Below are 17,324 nucleotides of genomic sequence, written 5' to 3' on the forward strand. Positions count from 1 at the left end.
AATTTCAGTAATGAATGTGCGCCCTCTATCGGCAAAATTTCGTTCAATTCATTAGAGTATAATTTATTTAATTCTGGACTACTATTTTATTACTAAAATAACTTATGATTTTTAAACGAAATATAAAATGACAAGGATCTAAGTGGTGGGTAGCCGTGTTATTTTAGGTAGTTGCAAAAAGCAATCATGTAGAACTCGTATAGCAACAACTAGACTACTTCAAAGGTTAAACAAAATGTAACCGGTTATAAAATAAACAACTTGAATAAACCAATTAAAACTAAATGCTATGGGGGAACTCTCTTATAGAAAAACTCAATTAAACAAGATCGAATAGGGTAAAGACACGATGAGATGCAAATAAACAGGAACAGTGACTCAAAGTGGTAGGTTTATCATTAAACAAAAAGTACCAAATAACTTATAAATCAATGACCAAAAGCCAACAACAAAAATTAGCCGAAATTAATGGATGGACTTGGGGAGCTTAATATTCTTGAAGCCAAGTGAAACCTAAACAATCGCTAGAAAAGCACTTTTCTACACACATCGAGAATCGGAACAGTCCAGGTTTCACCTCGTGATTATATTTTGTCATCTAGTACGGTTCTAATATTTGTATTCATGTGAAAGTAAAACCTATAGCTCTTCGTTCAAAGTTGGAATGAGAAGAAAGGAAAACATTTCATGTTGGTTCCCGCCCCCATATTTTCCTTATCAAAGGTAGGCATAATATATCAACTTCTTTCAAGAAGTTTCGATTTTTAAATAAAAACACAAAATTTTCTTCTAATGGGGGGCCTACAATGAAAAGAGATGTAGCTACAGCTTTGTGATTGTTTCCAAAATAAACATTCGTTTCAATCAAAAGGGCCTTTCACTTTCTTCACACGAATTTTCCCAGTAAATAATGAAAGTCGTTGCGAACTATCCATATCGAATTAACCATTCATTATGTGTAATTACCTGTGTTTATGTTGGAGGTTTCTTAGTAAGCCTTCGTGTATAAGAGAAAGGAACAGCACTATCTCAATAGACAGAACCTGCTATTGCGAGTAGGAAGAAGCACATAACATGAGATGATGTTGGGATAAATCGAACGGATTTCTGGTGAGTATAATAATTTTGACATCCACTTTTAAATAACGACCACACAAAAAATAACAGCATTTGAAACACTTGGTTCAACCTGAATACGAACGAGCTTTGTCCATTGAGAGAACATGAATGTGACGATTTGTTGATTCAATTGAAATTGTTTTTAAAGGCAGTGGACCTATTGGTAATGACTCGAAATAATTATTAGCATGAAACCTTACTTGGTGACGAGTAATGGGGAGAGGTCGGTGGTATAAAACGTTGTGAGAAACGGCTCCCTCTGAAGTGCCATAGTTTTCGAGAAAGAAATAGTTTTCCACGAATTTGATTTCGAGACCTCAGATTTAGAACTTGAGGTCTCGAAATCAATCATCTAAACGCACACAACTTCGTGTGACAAGGGTGTTTTCTTCTTTCATTATTATCTGGCAACTTTGATGACCGATTGAGCTCAAATTTTCACAGGTTAGTTATTTTATGCATATGTTGAGATACACCAACTGTGAAGGCTAGTCTTTGACAATTACCAATAGTGTCCACTGCCTTTAAGGCCACATCACACAGGTTTTTTAAAGGGAACTTGGAGGCAACCAACTGCATGCTAATGGAACACTTCGTTCGGCAGCACGAAGGCCTAAAAGATACATTTTCCCACCACACCCCAATGGAAATGATGAGAAAAACAGACACGTGAAGGATTTGTTTTCTTGGAAATTAACCGATAGAACTAAATGCATGAGATTGTGCCATGGTCTTTACTTTTTTTATTATATTTTTTTATTATAGTAAATCGACCGCTGCCGGCCATGCAATGCTCGGTGATTGAGATGACGTCACTGTTGGTTATTATCGCGATGGGACAAGCCTTTCTCAGGTTGACTCATGCAGGCAAGTTACGTTATTAAATGACTAGGCCCTACTTGAGTTCTAAGGAAAATTGTGTTTCATTTATGATAATTATAGGCAACAAAAGTGGTTGGATTCATTGAAATTTCAAATAATTTAAACTTTTAGGACAGTTGTAAACAACAACAACAACAACTATCAAGTAACTTTGGCTCCTCACCCAATGGGCAAGACCCTATGGCGACGCAACGGCAACGCATGATGACAGATATTGAATTCCATACGTTTATTTATGTTTTTAATGTCGTCAATTGTTGAGAGCATTAGGGCCTATTTGTATGTCGAGGGTTTCTTGAATATTGTTCACCCTCACAGCTGTTTGTAATATTAATAAATTATAGTTCAGAATTTAAATTGCAGGTGACTTTGCGATATTCGTGGATATAAAAAATGTAACAATATCGGTAGGAAGCATGGATAAGGAACTAGCCGACGCAGTGACGATACCTCTCGAAGGGCTGATAAACCCTGTGGATGTTGACTATGACCCCGTGGAAAAAATGGTGTACTGGGATGACATCAGAACTAAGCCTGCGGCAACTATTTCCCGGGCACGTCTTGACGGCAGCCACCAAGCCATTGTTGTAGATGGACTTGATCGTGAGTTATGTATAAGTTTCAAAATATCTTCGACAGGCACTTGATACCTTTGGTAATTTATTGTCAAAAACCTGTCTTCTCACTTGCGACTAGGGTACATAAATTATGCATAAAAAGTTTGAACTCACTATTGGTCGTCGAAGTTGCGAGAGACTAATGGAAGAAAAAAAACCTTGTCGCACAAGTTGTTTGCTTTCAGATGCTTGAATTCGAGACCTCAGTTGAGGTCTCGAAACCAATTCAAAATATATTTTACTGACAAATTACTTCTTTCTCAAAAACTACGTTACTTCATCAGAGGGAGTCGTTTCTCACAATGTTTTTCAGCTCTCCATTGCTCGTTACCAAGTAAGTTGTTACGCTAGCAACTATTTTGAGTAAGAACCAACAGTGTCAATGCCTTTAAGAAGGAAGAAACATGATTTTATGTAAGCTGGGGGTAGTGATTTTTTACTGCATGGTTGGTACTTGCATTTTGATTTTGGAGTTGACGAAAACAAACAGTGGTACTGAAATCATTTTTGTTTAGATCCGGACAGGCTGACCTTGGACATTGAAGGCAGGATGATTTACTGGACAGAAATTGAATTGGGGTACATTGCGAGAGCTCCGATGAATGGTACAGGAACCGTTGAGATTATTGTGGAGGATCTTGTCAATCTCAGAGAAATCCTATTTGATCAGGTCTTAAAGTAAGTAAATCCATAAGTGGGGAATTATACAGATAGCACATTTTACTCTCAATTTTGTTTGCATCCATAATAATTGTACTAGCCTTGCTCAAGGCAGTCGCATTATTCGCTCCGAAAAGACGCCGCTGTAAACCCACCCGTATACCCTGTGCGTGGTGCGTGCGATCACACCGCATGACCCACCCGTATACCTGTCACATCGTACGACTACTGTGCACACAAGCCATCCGCACTCGTACCACTAACCGCATGCGGAGGTAGCCTTGATCAAGGCGCTACAGCCAGCCGCGACCTGCAAAATCCCAGTCCCCGTCACTGAGTTCCGCCAGCGCACCCCATACATAACACAGTGCATATAATACGTGTACAGCGTATGTACACACACATACCTACTGTATGTATAGTACCATCTGTATGGTACACGTACGATACATCATGAGTACTTTAAAGCCACGTGTGCGAGGTTGAAAGTAGAAAGACACGACCGTACTCACGACTTCGCTATACTGTTCTCACTGTACAATGTACTGTACATACAATGTACTGGATACATGTACATTGCTCGTGTACGCACTAGCGTGCAGACTGCCGAATCGCGCCGGGCCGGGGCACACTACGCCAACAGCCTTGAGTCAAGGCTATAATTGTACACGCCCTGAAGGCCATCCTTTAGAGTTTGCTTCCAATGGGAAACATTAATTTGTAGTATAGCACCAAGGCCAAGACAAGGGCAACCAAAGTCCAATGACATTCGTGTAATTCCATAAATGCTTTATTATCTCCCATACTGTATTGAACCGTACCAGTTTGCCTTTTTAATAAACAATTAATGATTTCATCCAGTAAAAACAACCTGATTATTACCAAATCAACGAACCGAGCTGAGAACAAGTTGCAACAGATAGAACCACAAACCGAGAGGACGTTGCCATGATACATCACGACACACAGACACTTCAATTTCAAATTTAGTGCAATATACATTTGAGTGCAAAAGACCTGGGTTGTGATACGACATACTCGTAATTGAATACCTTTAAAGATTCTCTGTCTCTCACGCATCATGTTTTATTTTATTTTTAACTTAACTATTTCAGGAATATCTACTGGACCTGTGTATTAAACACGAATGGTACAATCGGAAAATCAGACTCAAACGGTAGAAATGCGACGATCATCGTTGTGGGGAATTTACTTCAGCCAAATGGGTTAGCTATTGATTATGAAGGTAAGATCTTACTAAAGAACACAACTAGTTTACCCAATATGAAAACAAGTGACACGAAGCACGAATGCTGTTTGTATCAAGGCGAAAAGTAATTCCTCTGCCAATCATTGGGCAACAAATACTGTAGAAAAGGTGCCTATAATACTGGTGACCATTGTCAGAAAGCTACTTACATGTACATCAGGGTAAAAATGACTGTATGGACCACTACTGACTTGCCAGGGGTGATCATTGGCACGCGATGCATGCTTATGTGTATCACAAGTCAGAAATGAATCTTTCTTAAATTGCATGCCACAGTCGGATAAAATGCCTGAGAAACAAAATAATAATTAATTCTTAAGGGGGAATGCCACCACTGACCACTACACAATTACAACACATTTTTATCAATACACTCACAGACTGCATTTGTCCAAGTTTGGCTACAATGTGGGAGGAAATTATCTTTGTACAATTTTTTTTTATTGACCATCTGATCGTCAGATGACCATTGTCCACCATACATGAGCATATTGTGGCGGAGACCGCTTTTTGTTTAACCTTACAGAGTTGTTGAGACAATTTAAATTATCTCTTGCTTTAATATAATGTCCTGCTAATTCATTGCTTTTTTCCTTTGTGTTTATAAACTGAGTGTTCACCACCATAGAGCTATACGTACATAGAGCTATATAGCTCTATGGTGTTCACACATTTTGATTGCGTGATTTGGACGGTGCGTTCGTGTGCGCGCAAACGCGCACGCTGACTAACTGAAAACGCGCAGGCTACCGAATGGGTTTACATTTATGTTCTTATTATTTGCATGTTAACCAATCAGTTCCCTGGTTTAGGCAAGCTGCGTGCAGCGCGCATTTCTTCTAGGATATATAAAGCGATGAATACTTTTAAAAGCTCAGGGCTCATTCGCTTCCCAGACTAGAGATCGCCACTCAAGACCTCAAGAACTCAAGACCATTCAAGACCTCAAGAACTCAAGACCATTCAAGATAACACACACACGCAAATGATGCTACTCACTTTATTGGCGAATCTCATTAGATGATTACTACAACACGAGCAGCCACGCTACCATGTACTGCTGCGTGCGAATGAACCAGCGGACTGATTGATTGCAGAATACCTTAAGTTAATACCGTTTGAATCAAGAGAGGGCGCTATGTACATTTTGTGATTTGTGATGATTGAATATAAAATACACACTGTGTAGTTCCTTGCGGTTAATGTCAACCCTCTGTTTGAAACCGTTGATTTATTTCAATGTGCCTCAATAGTGGAATTTAAGGACAATCCCCCAATATTATGTTTCATCCTTACCCTGTGGCTTCTTCAGATTCCAGAGTGGCGGCTTGGTTAAATTCATAAGAACCATACCCCACCCCGGAATCGTTACAATATGTATTTGGTATCTGCACAACCTGGGCCACAATCGGCCACGAAATGTGCTGAGAAGTTGCAAATTTGTAAAATATAACTACAATGTTCACTACAGATGAAGCGGTCATTGATCGCAGATCATGCGGTGTGGGATAAGGGTTTAGTTTGAACAAGTTTGGTTTACATCGGTTGAATAACTTTGATTTTTCTTTTTTACCCGAAAAAAGAAACCTACTTGCACCGCTAATTTACCATTAAAGCAATTATTCATTCTCTAAAATGTTTATAGAAGAACAACTGTACTGGATTGATGATAACCTTCCTCCTAAAATCGAAAAGAGTGACCTATCGGGCAACGAAAGAGCTCTGGTGACAGAATTGCTAATTGTTCTTGAACCTTATGATCTGGAGATATACGGGGACCAACTGGTCTGGACTGACCGAAACAGTTACAGGATATTACACATGCGGAAGAGCGGCAGAGGGGGTTTCTCACCGTATGAGGCTGACACAAAGAACGAAATGACCGGAGGATTTCGCATTCAAACAGGTTTGCTGATTTATTATCAAATAATTAGAGAAACTGACTAGATTTTAAAAGTTTTGGGTTGAAAGAAAAACTGACAAGCCCGGGATTTGACCCTACTGAAAATTGCTGGCGCTCTATATAGTCACTTATAGATCTAGCCATAACTACGGTGGCGGTATCTCTATTTTGTCAGAATCTTCATTCAGTGAGCCAGTCAGAAGTCGACCCGTAAATGCCGAATATAGCCAGGGATTACACACAAGTTTACGCTACAACCATGGGAAGTGGTAGGACAGTGATTACCTTATGTGAATTTCTAGTTCGACTATCAAGTCATTTCGGGTTGAAGTTGAAGGGTTTTAAACAGACGCATGGAACAAGTGATGGAATTAAGTCACCGTGATAAAATGCCTATAGTTTGAATTTTATGGGATTTGAGGCATTGGCATGGTGAAGTATCAATATGTTTGCGATAGCACCATATCTGTCTACTTTCCATGTATATTTTGTTCCATAGAGAACTGTCTTGCTATATTCTACAACCGCGGAGAAGATTTATCGGCATTTTCGGAAGTCTTCTCAGTTCTGAAAAGAACTTTTCTGCTTTTTAACTATAGGCCTACCTGGGCGGAAGGCAGAAAATCGGCTGGGACTATACTATTATAGCTTATAGGATCGTTATTAACTTCACTGGAGTGAGTTCTTTAAAAAAAATTGTCTCAACGTTTCGTCTAGCTTGCTCTAGTCATCGTTAGGAGACTGATTGTTTGAATTACTGATATCTCTCGTTTCATGTACAGAAGTCAATTATTGTGATAATTCCACTAAGTGTTCCAATGGATCCACCTGCATCGATGTACCGAACGGCTTGAGGTGCCAGTGTCAACCTGGATTCGAAGGAGCTACCTGCTCAATTAAGTCTATCAGTAAGTTCCACCCATTAGTATTATGACAAACAAGGAACTCCATTTTGATATGTCAACAATTTACAAAAAAACTTCCTATACGAAACTCATTCCATTCCAACTTTTTTTCCAACAACCAAGTGCCGTGTAAAACAAATCCCTGGTCCTTTGATTAATCAGCCTATGGGCCTTTTCGAAACCACGGCTTCGGCTTTGGATTCGGCTCTGGCTAGCTTGGCCCCGCGAGTGATTTGACATTTGCGTGTGCTTTGCGTATGGGCTTCAGACGAGAGAACGGAGCCTGATCCAAAGCCGAAGCCGTGGTTTCGAAAAAGTGCATTGTGTGTGGTTTTGGTGTGTGTTTGTTTAATTTATAACCTAGGCCTATATCAGAAGATAATTTGACGTACAGGTTCAGTTCTCACAGAAGAACATTTTCAAGGGGGGTACAGCACTTCTGACGGTGTCACCACTCCCGTTCAGCAATTTATAAATGAGGGAATAGATTATTGCTCATTGCGGTCATCAGTTATGCAGCAGAGCTAGTTTATGCTTTAAAATAGTGTTTTGTATCTTTCCAAGACATGATAGCTTGGTTGGTGCCGTTGTTGGTAATGGTCTTCGGCGCAGTCGCAGCCTCTCTAACCATTTGTGTCATCAAACGGAAGCACAGACGAGACGGAACTCAAATGGCACAAGAAATGCGCCACGACATCGTCGAAAATGAAGGGTGAAGTTTATACATTATGTACCTTATGCAAACCAAATCTCATTTGGTCGCACCAACCTTTTAAAAATAATTATGTCCACTCATTGTCTCCTTTCTCATACAAAACGAGTAATATCGATACCACAAACATAAGGGACGTTGCCTTCGGATTAGGCGCTTAAGGCCATGAAACCGACTGTTTTGAAATAAATGGTTGGAAATTATTTTGAAAGTGCCAGCTGTGAGGTTTTTGTAGAATCGATTATTTTTTCCTCCTTAAATAAAAGTGGTTCAAACCATCGCAGCGCCCACCAGGGGACTTACGTGGACCGTAAAAAGAAATTTGCCAAATTATGTAACTTTGTCGTTTTTTTTATTCTTTGTTATTGTGTGTGTGGTTTTCCTTTTTACTTCGTGAACTTCGCGAACCGCCATTTTTAGATCCGATTATTTATTTTTCTCCACATATAAAAAATGGTTTAAATCATCGCTGTAGCCAATATCAAACAGCAGTCGTATAGGCCTATTCCATAGACTTACTTTTCTGTATCTTTACTTCAGATCCCAACTGGTGCTCCAAACCCGCAAATTTCCCGAAGTGCCTGACGTAGCAAACTTCAATGGTAAGTAACCAGTTTGTCACTATCAGCTTAAAGGCACTGGGTTCGAAAAACTGAAGGCTAGTCCTATTAGTTAGGACGAGTAACTCGTCCTAACTCGAGATTGGATTAGTCTCAACTCTTAATCCACCCCTGAACACCTTTGGTAGTTGTCAAAGACCAGTACTATCACTAGGTGTGTTTCAACATATGCATAAAACAACAAACCTGTGAAAATATGGACTCAAAAGGTCATCGAACTTGCAAGAAAATAATGAAAGAAAAACACCCTTGTTGCACAAATTAATTGTTGTGCTTGTAAGATGCCAAAAAAGGCTTCGGAGGCCTTTTTTCAGATTCAAATATTTGAGTGAGAAATTACCTCTTTCTCAAAAACTACGTTACTTCAGAGGGTGCCGTTTACTCACACTGTTTTATACTACCAGCAGTTCTCCATTGCTCGTTACCAAGTAACATTTTTATGCGAACAACTATTTTGAGTGATTGCCAATAGAATCCAGTGCCGTAGAGTCATTTTGTTTAATGACTGCGTCCAAACAATTTAACACGGAGGGAAATTTGATATTGTGCTCCACACCCTTTAAAAAAGTGGTTATCCGTTGCCTCCAGGATTGAAGCCGATGGCGGGACAAAATATGGTCTGGTTTAATACACAGTACAATACTTGAACTTCATGACAAAGGTGGTCAAAAACATGGAGGGAGGGACATTTTGATATTGTGTCCCCCTCCCCTCAAAAGGTCGGGAGACTAATATCCCCCTGTCCCTTCCCTGATCGACGCCCATGACTGAGAACGACCATTGTCATTCTAAACCTCCAGATATCTCCAAAGATGGAACATCTTTCCACGCAGAAACGAGTCTCTCGTTCCCGAGGCATCTCATTGTGATAACGGGTGAGCTGGGTGTAGGAAACTTCGGACGGGTGTTGTTGGCTACAGCAATAGGAATCGAAGAAAGCAAGAAACATACCATCGTGGCCGTTAAAACAATCAAAGGTGAATGTATAGATCATGACCACTGTTTGGTTTGGTATGCAAACACATTTACCCAAACTAAGTGTCATAGATAGTGTGTCCACCATCAAAATGGCTGATTATCATCCACACCCAATTTCAGTAAAGGTAAACTTGTGATGGTTTACTTAAAAAAAGAAAAAAAGTTGCAACTATTTCACGCAAAAATAAACACAGCAGTCACAGCAGCTCAGCTAAAGAGATCTGTTTTCCATCACCCGTTGCATTTACGATGCAGACGTATAGGTTACTGGGGACCAATCATGAACATGACCGACAGTGAACGCCGAAGCCGACGCCCACCTTGGTGATGAAAAATGCTTGGGGACTGAAAACGGTGATCATAAAAAAAAAATTGAAAAAAATGTGTCACTTTGGTTTGTTTAATTATTATTATTTTTCTTTTTACAAAAGAGGGTGCCGACATTCAGGCCAAGAGTGACCTTCTTCAAGAGTTGGACTTAATGAGAGCAGTTGGTTCACATCCAAACATCGTCCGATTGCTGGGATGTTGCGTAAGAGAAGGTAAAACATGTGGTTCTCGGTTCATGTAGAAGCCATTGCTGTATACGGTATATATAGGGGTAGTGTAGAGTGATCTGAATTCGAGGCTCTTAACAATACACTAGATTAAAACAATTATGTTAAAACAAATGTCAGAATGAAATTGTGTCAATATCTGACAAAAAAGAGAGGATACATTAAGGCAATTGGTTTGTTGTAACACCATCAATTAACCATTCAATCACTACCAATAAGAAAGCTTATAGTCAGTCGGTCGGGTCAGTATAACACTAACAGTGTCCCGACCCGAGGGTGGTGGGGCAACAGTTCATGAAATACTCTTCACTATAATAACAACAACAGCAACAATAAGTGAGAGTCGGTGCAGAAAACCATAGTCATAGCCATTCGTTTAAAGAATCTGTCATCTGTGTTTCATTCTTTTCCATCCCACCGCTGCCACCATTTAAAAGTATACATTATTGTATTATATTCAAACTATTCATACTATCGTCCAATTTTATGTGTTAGAGTATCAACAAAATATCCATATGGCAGTGCCAAGCCAAGTACATTCCTGACCTTTCATCCTCTATCATCTCGAATTGTGAAGTTTCGATGTTCAACTGTTTGACTCCATAGATCCCATTTATATCATAATGGAGTACCTTGCTAAAGGTAATCTGAAGAGCTACCTCAACGCGTGCAAAACTCAAGACCCAGTCTATGCAAACTCCACTGGCTACAGCAAGAGACTCTCACGGACATTGGTCAAGTGTGCCAGAGATGTGGCGAGTGGAATGAGTTTCTTGTCTTCGAAAATGGTAAAAACTCAAAACCAGTTTCACCATGTTTGAAAAAGCGTTTGTGGGACCTAATATATTGTGAATGCGTTCTGTACAGTTACTTTTACTGTGGTGATAAACAGAATTTAGAGCAGCCACACCTGCAGTGGCTGTTGGGCGTGGTCGTTGTCTTCGTGTTGTATGTTCCGTTGTGGTGGTCATGATGTTATTGAATAAAATGACCATCCTTTGTTCTTATTTGGATGTTTGATAGATTTTCGTTTAAATGCATTCAATGTTTAATTGAGGTAAGTAGAAATAACAGCAATCTTCAATTGCCCGCGCTTACTATTTTGTTTGCCCTCTCAAGTGCATCCACCGTGATCTGGCTGCTCGTAATGTGTTGATCAGTGACAAAATGGAATGCAAGGTGTCTGATTTCGGCCTCTCTCGGGATATCACACATGAACGGATCTACATCCGAAAATCTAAGGTGAGACCATCTTTGCTCTATTAGGCTTGTTGAGATGCGGACACCATAGGAGTGCACAGTTTGGTTTGGGTGTATCAGACAAATCAACCCAAACCTACTTAGTGTCCTGGCATTGTTTCCACCATATACTCCTCATAATGGCTTAGGGTGATACCTCTGTACCAACACCCCTTTCATTATCAAGCTTGAACTTTCAGGCCCTTGGCAAATTTCTCAGCCCCAGTTGGCTGATGGAATGATCACTCGAAAGGCAATATATTTTACGCAAGTACCACGGCGGCTTCAGCAAGGTAGCAAACAACAACTTCTTAGACGTTGCAAGCATGGATGTTTTTATCAACAGGAATATGAACGTGAACACACTTCCGAGAGCAATGAATGGATTGTTTTACTCTACAAAATGGCGGTGCAAACCACACATTTTCAAGACATATACGTGTGGATCATTATGTTCTACTTTTAAAGCATCTTTCCAGCCGTATACGCCCTCCTCATTTAAAAAAAAAAACATACACACTTTTTATAGCCCAAAACGCCGATTCAAGGCATAGTGTCCCATTAACGAAGGGAGCAAAAAATATAGGCATATAAATAACATGATATTATTTTCACCGAAACTATTTGAAATCATTAATTTGCAGAGACCTCTACCCATGCGCTGGATGGCGCTGGAATCTTTAGTCAGTGACGTATACACATCGGAAAGTGACGTATGGTCTTTTGGGGTTCTTCTGTGGGAGTTGGTCACGCTTGGTAAGAGTCATGTGTATTAATTGGTAACCGATTTTGTTTTTGTTTTTATTAGGGTTGGATAATCTTTGCAGTCACGCCTTAGGTTTGTAGAGTGAGAACACTGACAACCCTAATAAAGGCCCAATCGACCACTGATTTCTTAACCTAAATTTGGTTGCGTTACAGGACACCGGCCGTACCCACTCATGTCTGTTAAGACCATGGTAAGCAAACTACAGAATGGCTACCGTATGCCGAGTCCACCAAGCTGCAATGAACAGATGTAAGTTTATTTTATGACACATGTAAATGATTTGTAATTATCAAAAATGAAGAAAAAAACACCTACTATTAAGTTGATAACAGTTTTATAAATAGGCCTCCCAAAATAGTGCTGAGCCCGAATTTGTGTACGGCTATGCGTCATCACCGCGTCATTTATAGGGAGTTTTCGTTTACGACGACGGATGGTTCTGCGACGGTAATGGTGACATTTGGCGTCATCTGCGCATGCGTCGGCTTTGAGGACGGTTGTCCCTCAATTTCTACGATAGTACTTGGGATGAATCTTCGTTGTGCTGAAAACGACAACGGTTGGCTGAAAGACCGTCGCAAAACCACCCGTCGTCGAAAACGAAAACTCCCTATTATGACGTAACAACAACCTTCGTAGCCGTAGCCGACAATTCCTATCTGGCATGCAGTGGCCATGGCATTGAAGACCCATCAGGCACCAACAAATTTAAAACAAAAATATACAACTATTTAAAACATTCATATTCGCAATGTGTTTTGTATGATATAGGTACTCAATGATGTTGAGCTGCTGGCTCCAGAATCCAGCTGAGCGGCCATCTTTCCAAAGTCTTTATGAGCAGTTAGACGAAATATTCACCGAGGAAATGGTATGAGCTTCTTGCTCTCATCTTAAAACAATACGTTCCCAAGTTTAAGGCTAAAACATTATAGAAGGCACAATCAACGCAACCGTGTCCTATGGGATTGGTAATTGCACGTTAACGAACCCTAGAACACACGTCACGGAAAAGGGGGGAGGGGTGGTTACCTCAGTGTTTCTGGTTTACAGAAATTATGTTTGAATGTTTCCCAAGGCTTGCGAGCTATCTTACAGTGATTACCCATTTGAAAACTTATTTGTGTGCTTGACTATATTCTTCGCTATCTGGCTTCGGCATCTCTCCTGCGCCAGGAATGTCTTTTAGACAGACATGGCGCATTATAAATTGCCACTATTATTATTATTATTATTAAATTCACTCAGAAAAAGCACAATGGCGCTGACTTGTGTAAAAGTGCATTAACATGTTCCATTTGGAAAGCTGTATATCGAGCACATCGGACCGGGAATTAAAGTTTAGTTCTAAGTGTTTACTCGAAGATTAATAAGTGTATTTTTCTCTGACAGGATTACCTGCTGTTGGATAAACTGGATGACGACATTTATGACGACACACAGCTGATGGAAGAATTCGATGAGATATTATAAAGCCGTGCATATAAATGGTTTAAAGATCTTAAGACACCTAGATTAAAAGGGTGCGGGTTTTCGAAACAACTCTTTATAAACTTGACTCCGTTTTGATGAAGACTATAAGGTCATTTTAGTAATATCAATCAATCAAATGAATGATAAATTCGGCATAAAAGTTTGTAAGTTAACAATTGCCTATTTATTTTGAGATCAGAAAAAAAACATATTTTATTCTGATCACGGTTCTGAAAAAAAGTCACACCAGAGGATGTTTTTCTCTCAATGAGAAAATCCTATCTGCCTTTCAACATTTACAGATCAACAAATAAGTTTTGGTTTGATGTAGAAAAAAAGGCAATTTAATTGTTTCTGGTCTGGTCTTTTAACAAATAGTTGGTGTCTTAAAAAAAAAAAAAAAAGAGCTACACGCCATGCCATGTCTTGTGAATTTTCCTGCAAGTTTCAAGCCCTGATTTGACAGTCAACATTTTCTGCACATCACATGCAGCGCCTGTACCCATCCCAGTGTACAATGTATAGCATTCGCTGCAACGCCTGTAACAAGTGTAGCATTAAACAGCCGTTGATGGACATCCACCCACAACGCGTCACCAGCAAACCGAACAACTAACAATTAAACGAACACGTTCCCTTATGAGGCGCCAAGTGTAAACTTATTATTTAACGCAACTATTTACAACTATCTCACCAAGTCGACTTACAGAAACTAAGAAGTTGACTTAACAGCCTGAACACGCGTTGAGATGTGTGTGTATCAAACCTTGTGCACCACTATGAGAGCACTCTATTTCCTAGTCTGTATGTTGCTTTTTAATTTTACGTTTGCGGGCTAAAACTAAATGTAATACTGTAATGCCCCTTTAAATGATGTTTGACCAGGCAAAGATATAAAGTAGGTTCCAACGGTTACAAAATATTAGTATGATTAGCCCGTGCTTAGCCCGCTCAGGGGGGTTCCATTGTTTGTGATTAAGTTTACTTCATTATCATTATGTTTGACAACTTGGACCGAGCACCTCTGGGTCAAAAGATGTTTTGGAGTTTTCTTAACTTTACAAAATTATGATGTCACTTAACCATTGCTTCGTCCTTCGGATGGGACGTAAAGCCGTTGGTCCCATGTGTTATGTAACGCATATAAAAGAAACCCAGTGTACTTATCGAACAGAGAAGGATTTCGCCCCGGTGTTCCCGGTCCGATCGGCAGCAAAATTGCGCCACAGCACCTTGTAAAGCATTACATGGTGCTACCAGAATATTAGTATGATTAGCCCGTGCTTAGCCCGCTCATGGGGGTTCCATTGTTTGTGATTAAATTTACTTCATTATCATTATGTTTGACAACTTGGACCGAGCCACTCTGGGTCAAAAGAATTACGGATTTATTTTAAACACATGTCATGACACGGCGAAACGCGCGAATATGAGGGTGGGTTTTCCCGTTATTTTCTCCAGGCTAAATTTTCACAGGTTTGTTATTTGATATAGAAATTTTGATACACGAAGTGTGGGCCTTGGGCAATACTGTTTACCGAAAGGGACCAATGGCTTTAAGTCATGTTTGACGCCTTGGATCGGGCACCACTAGGGCAGGAGATGTTAAGGAGGTTCCAAACGATACATAATTAGTATAAGCTTAGCCCGGTTTTGGGTTCCAGTATTTTCTTATTTTATGTAAATAACATTATATGCGCTAAAGGAACACGTTGCCTTGGATCGGACGAGTTGGTCTATAAAAAGCGTTTGTAACCGTTTGTTTCGAATACATAATGGTTGGAAAGATGTTGTAAAAGTAGAATAAAATGATCCACACAAATTTGCCTCGAAATTGCGTGGTTTTCCTTTTACTTTGCGAACTAACACGGTCGGCCATTTTTGGGAGTCATAAAAAACAGGATCTATGGAAAAGCTGTAAATAAAAACCATGTCGAAATATACCATTGCTATTCAATAGAGACGTATTGTAGTCACTTTGGTTGGGGAGTGAGGAAACTAGTAAAACACACATAAATCACAGTGCTGGCTGGGACATAATTTTATGCACCTGGCAAATCTATGCATGGATATTCTTTAGAAGGCTTTGTTTGTTTGAATAGATTCACATGGTTCGTTGAATATAAGGGGGTTGGTTGTGGCGACAACAACCTTTTTATCCTTTTGACAACCATCATATAATATTGTAACTTCACGGCTCATGGTTGCACTTTGGTATTGTCACTTTTCAACTCGGCTCTACGTTCCATACATACATTTTGTTATAAATTTTTTTCATTGTGTAAAGGCTTATAGTTTGCTGAATAATATGACGAAAACAAACTTTTATCCGTTTGAACTGAATTCATGATTTATTGTCTCAATCTTCTCACGTAGTTATTACGTAGGGTCAAAACCTATTTTGCAAGTACATGTACACCATGTAGTGTAAGTTGGACGCAGTTTGCTAACAGCCATTAACCTTTTTTAAATAAAATCAGTAAATTAATAATTTTGCTTGTTACATAAAATAAAAGTGAAGAGGATGCCTGAATTGACTAATACAATCGGAGTTGGACGAGGTGTAGACTTGATTCAAGTCTTAGATTGTGGTTATTCTTCTGCATCCCAGGCACAAAAAACGCCCCACATTATTAGCGATCACGCGGGCCCTAACTCGCAATCTCAATTTGCAACGTGTGCAGGCTGTGTATAAGTAAACTGTAAGTCGACTTGGTGAGATAAATTATGTCAGTAAGTGGACTTAACATTTGATCTAAGTCGACTTGATGAGATAAATTATGTTATTAAGTCAACTGATAGTTTTGAGTCATCATGACGTAACTCACACGGTTTCTTCTCCTAATAAATCGCTAACTATGTGTGAAGTTTCAAGTTCATACGAGTTTGGGAAAGGCGCTTTTTTTAGCGGACAAGGGACGCTGAGAAGAAGAAGAAGAAGAAGAAGAAGAAGAAGAAGAAGAAGAAGAAGAAGAAGAAGAAGAAGAAGAAGAAGAAGAAGAAGAAGAAGAAGAAGAAGAAGAAGAAGAAGAAGAAGAAGAAGAAGAAGAAGAAGAAGAAGAAGAAGAAGAAGAAGAAGAAGAAGAAGAAGAAGAAGTATGAAGAAAAAGAAGAAAAAAACGAACAAAAATAAGAGGTGTTCCGGGCTGTTGGCCCGAACACCTAAAAAACGAGCAAAAATAAGAGGTGTTCGGGTTCAATACCCGAACACCTAAAAAGAAAAAAAAAACGAACAAAAATAAGAGGTGTTCCGGGCTGTTGGCCCGAACACCTAAAAAACGTGGATCAAAAATAATGATTTTTTGAAATAATAATTTGAATTTTTATTACTCAAGAATGGATGACGTCATCATGACCTAACTAACACATTGTTCCACTCCTAATGCATATCTAACTATGTGCGAAGTTTCAAGTTCATACGAGTTTGGGAAGTGTGCTTTTGTTCGAGGACAAGGGACGAAGAGAAGAAGAAGATGAAAATCTGGATTGTTTTATTGATTTGTTTGTACTAAAGTTTTGTTTAATCCGGCAGTTTTTTTTAGCAAGACCACTCCTAATTGCTTGGGCCTTATGCTTTAACCATTCTGTTTTCTTTGAATGTTTTGTATTGTAACATCCAT

The 17,324-nt window shown here is 39.5% G+C and overlaps 1 protein-coding gene across 1 annotated transcript; it reads left to right on the top strand.

Moving 5' to 3' along the window:
* The first annotated feature begins 1,006 nt into the window (after positions 1–1,006).
* Positions 1,007–16,575, top strand: LOC139947791 (uncharacterized). The gene is made up of 17 exons (XM_071945623.1): positions 1,007–1,110; positions 1,885–1,986; positions 2,365–2,604; positions 3,134–3,296; positions 4,394–4,524; positions 6,194–6,454; positions 7,234–7,359; positions 7,921–8,068; positions 8,609–8,670; positions 9,489–9,665; positions 10,098–10,208; positions 10,830–11,011; positions 11,343–11,465; positions 12,107–12,218; positions 12,384–12,480; positions 13,003–13,102; positions 13,624–16,575. The coding sequence occupies exons 2-17, from the start codon at positions 1,905–1,907 to the stop codon at positions 13,702–13,704; spliced, it is 2,196 nt and encodes a 731-aa protein (XP_071801724.1). The 5' UTR covers positions 1,007–1,110; positions 1,885–1,904; the 3' UTR covers positions 13,705–16,575.
* Positions 16,576–17,324: the final 749 nt, after the last annotated feature.

Source organism: Asterias amurensis, chromosome 1, assembly GCF_032118995.1.
Source record: "Asterias amurensis chromosome 1, ASM3211899v1".
Classification (NCBI taxonomy): Eukaryota; Metazoa; Echinodermata; class Asteroidea; order Forcipulatida; family Asteriidae; genus Asterias; species Asterias amurensis.

Bases quoted from the DNA above. Each gene is read 5' to 3' on its own strand.
- LOC139947791 (XM_071945623.1), top strand. From the start codon at position 1,905: ATGCAATGCTCGGTGATTGAGATGACGTCACTGTTGGTTATTATCGCG. The intron at 1,987-2,364 runs GCAAGTTACGTT...TTTAAATTGCAG, and splicing joins TCTCAGGTTGACTCATGCAG to GTGACTTTGCGATATTCGTG. The intron at 11,012-11,342 runs GTAAAAACTCAA...TGCCCTCTCAAG, and splicing joins GTTTCTTGTCTTCGAAAATG to TGCATCCACCGTGATCTGGC.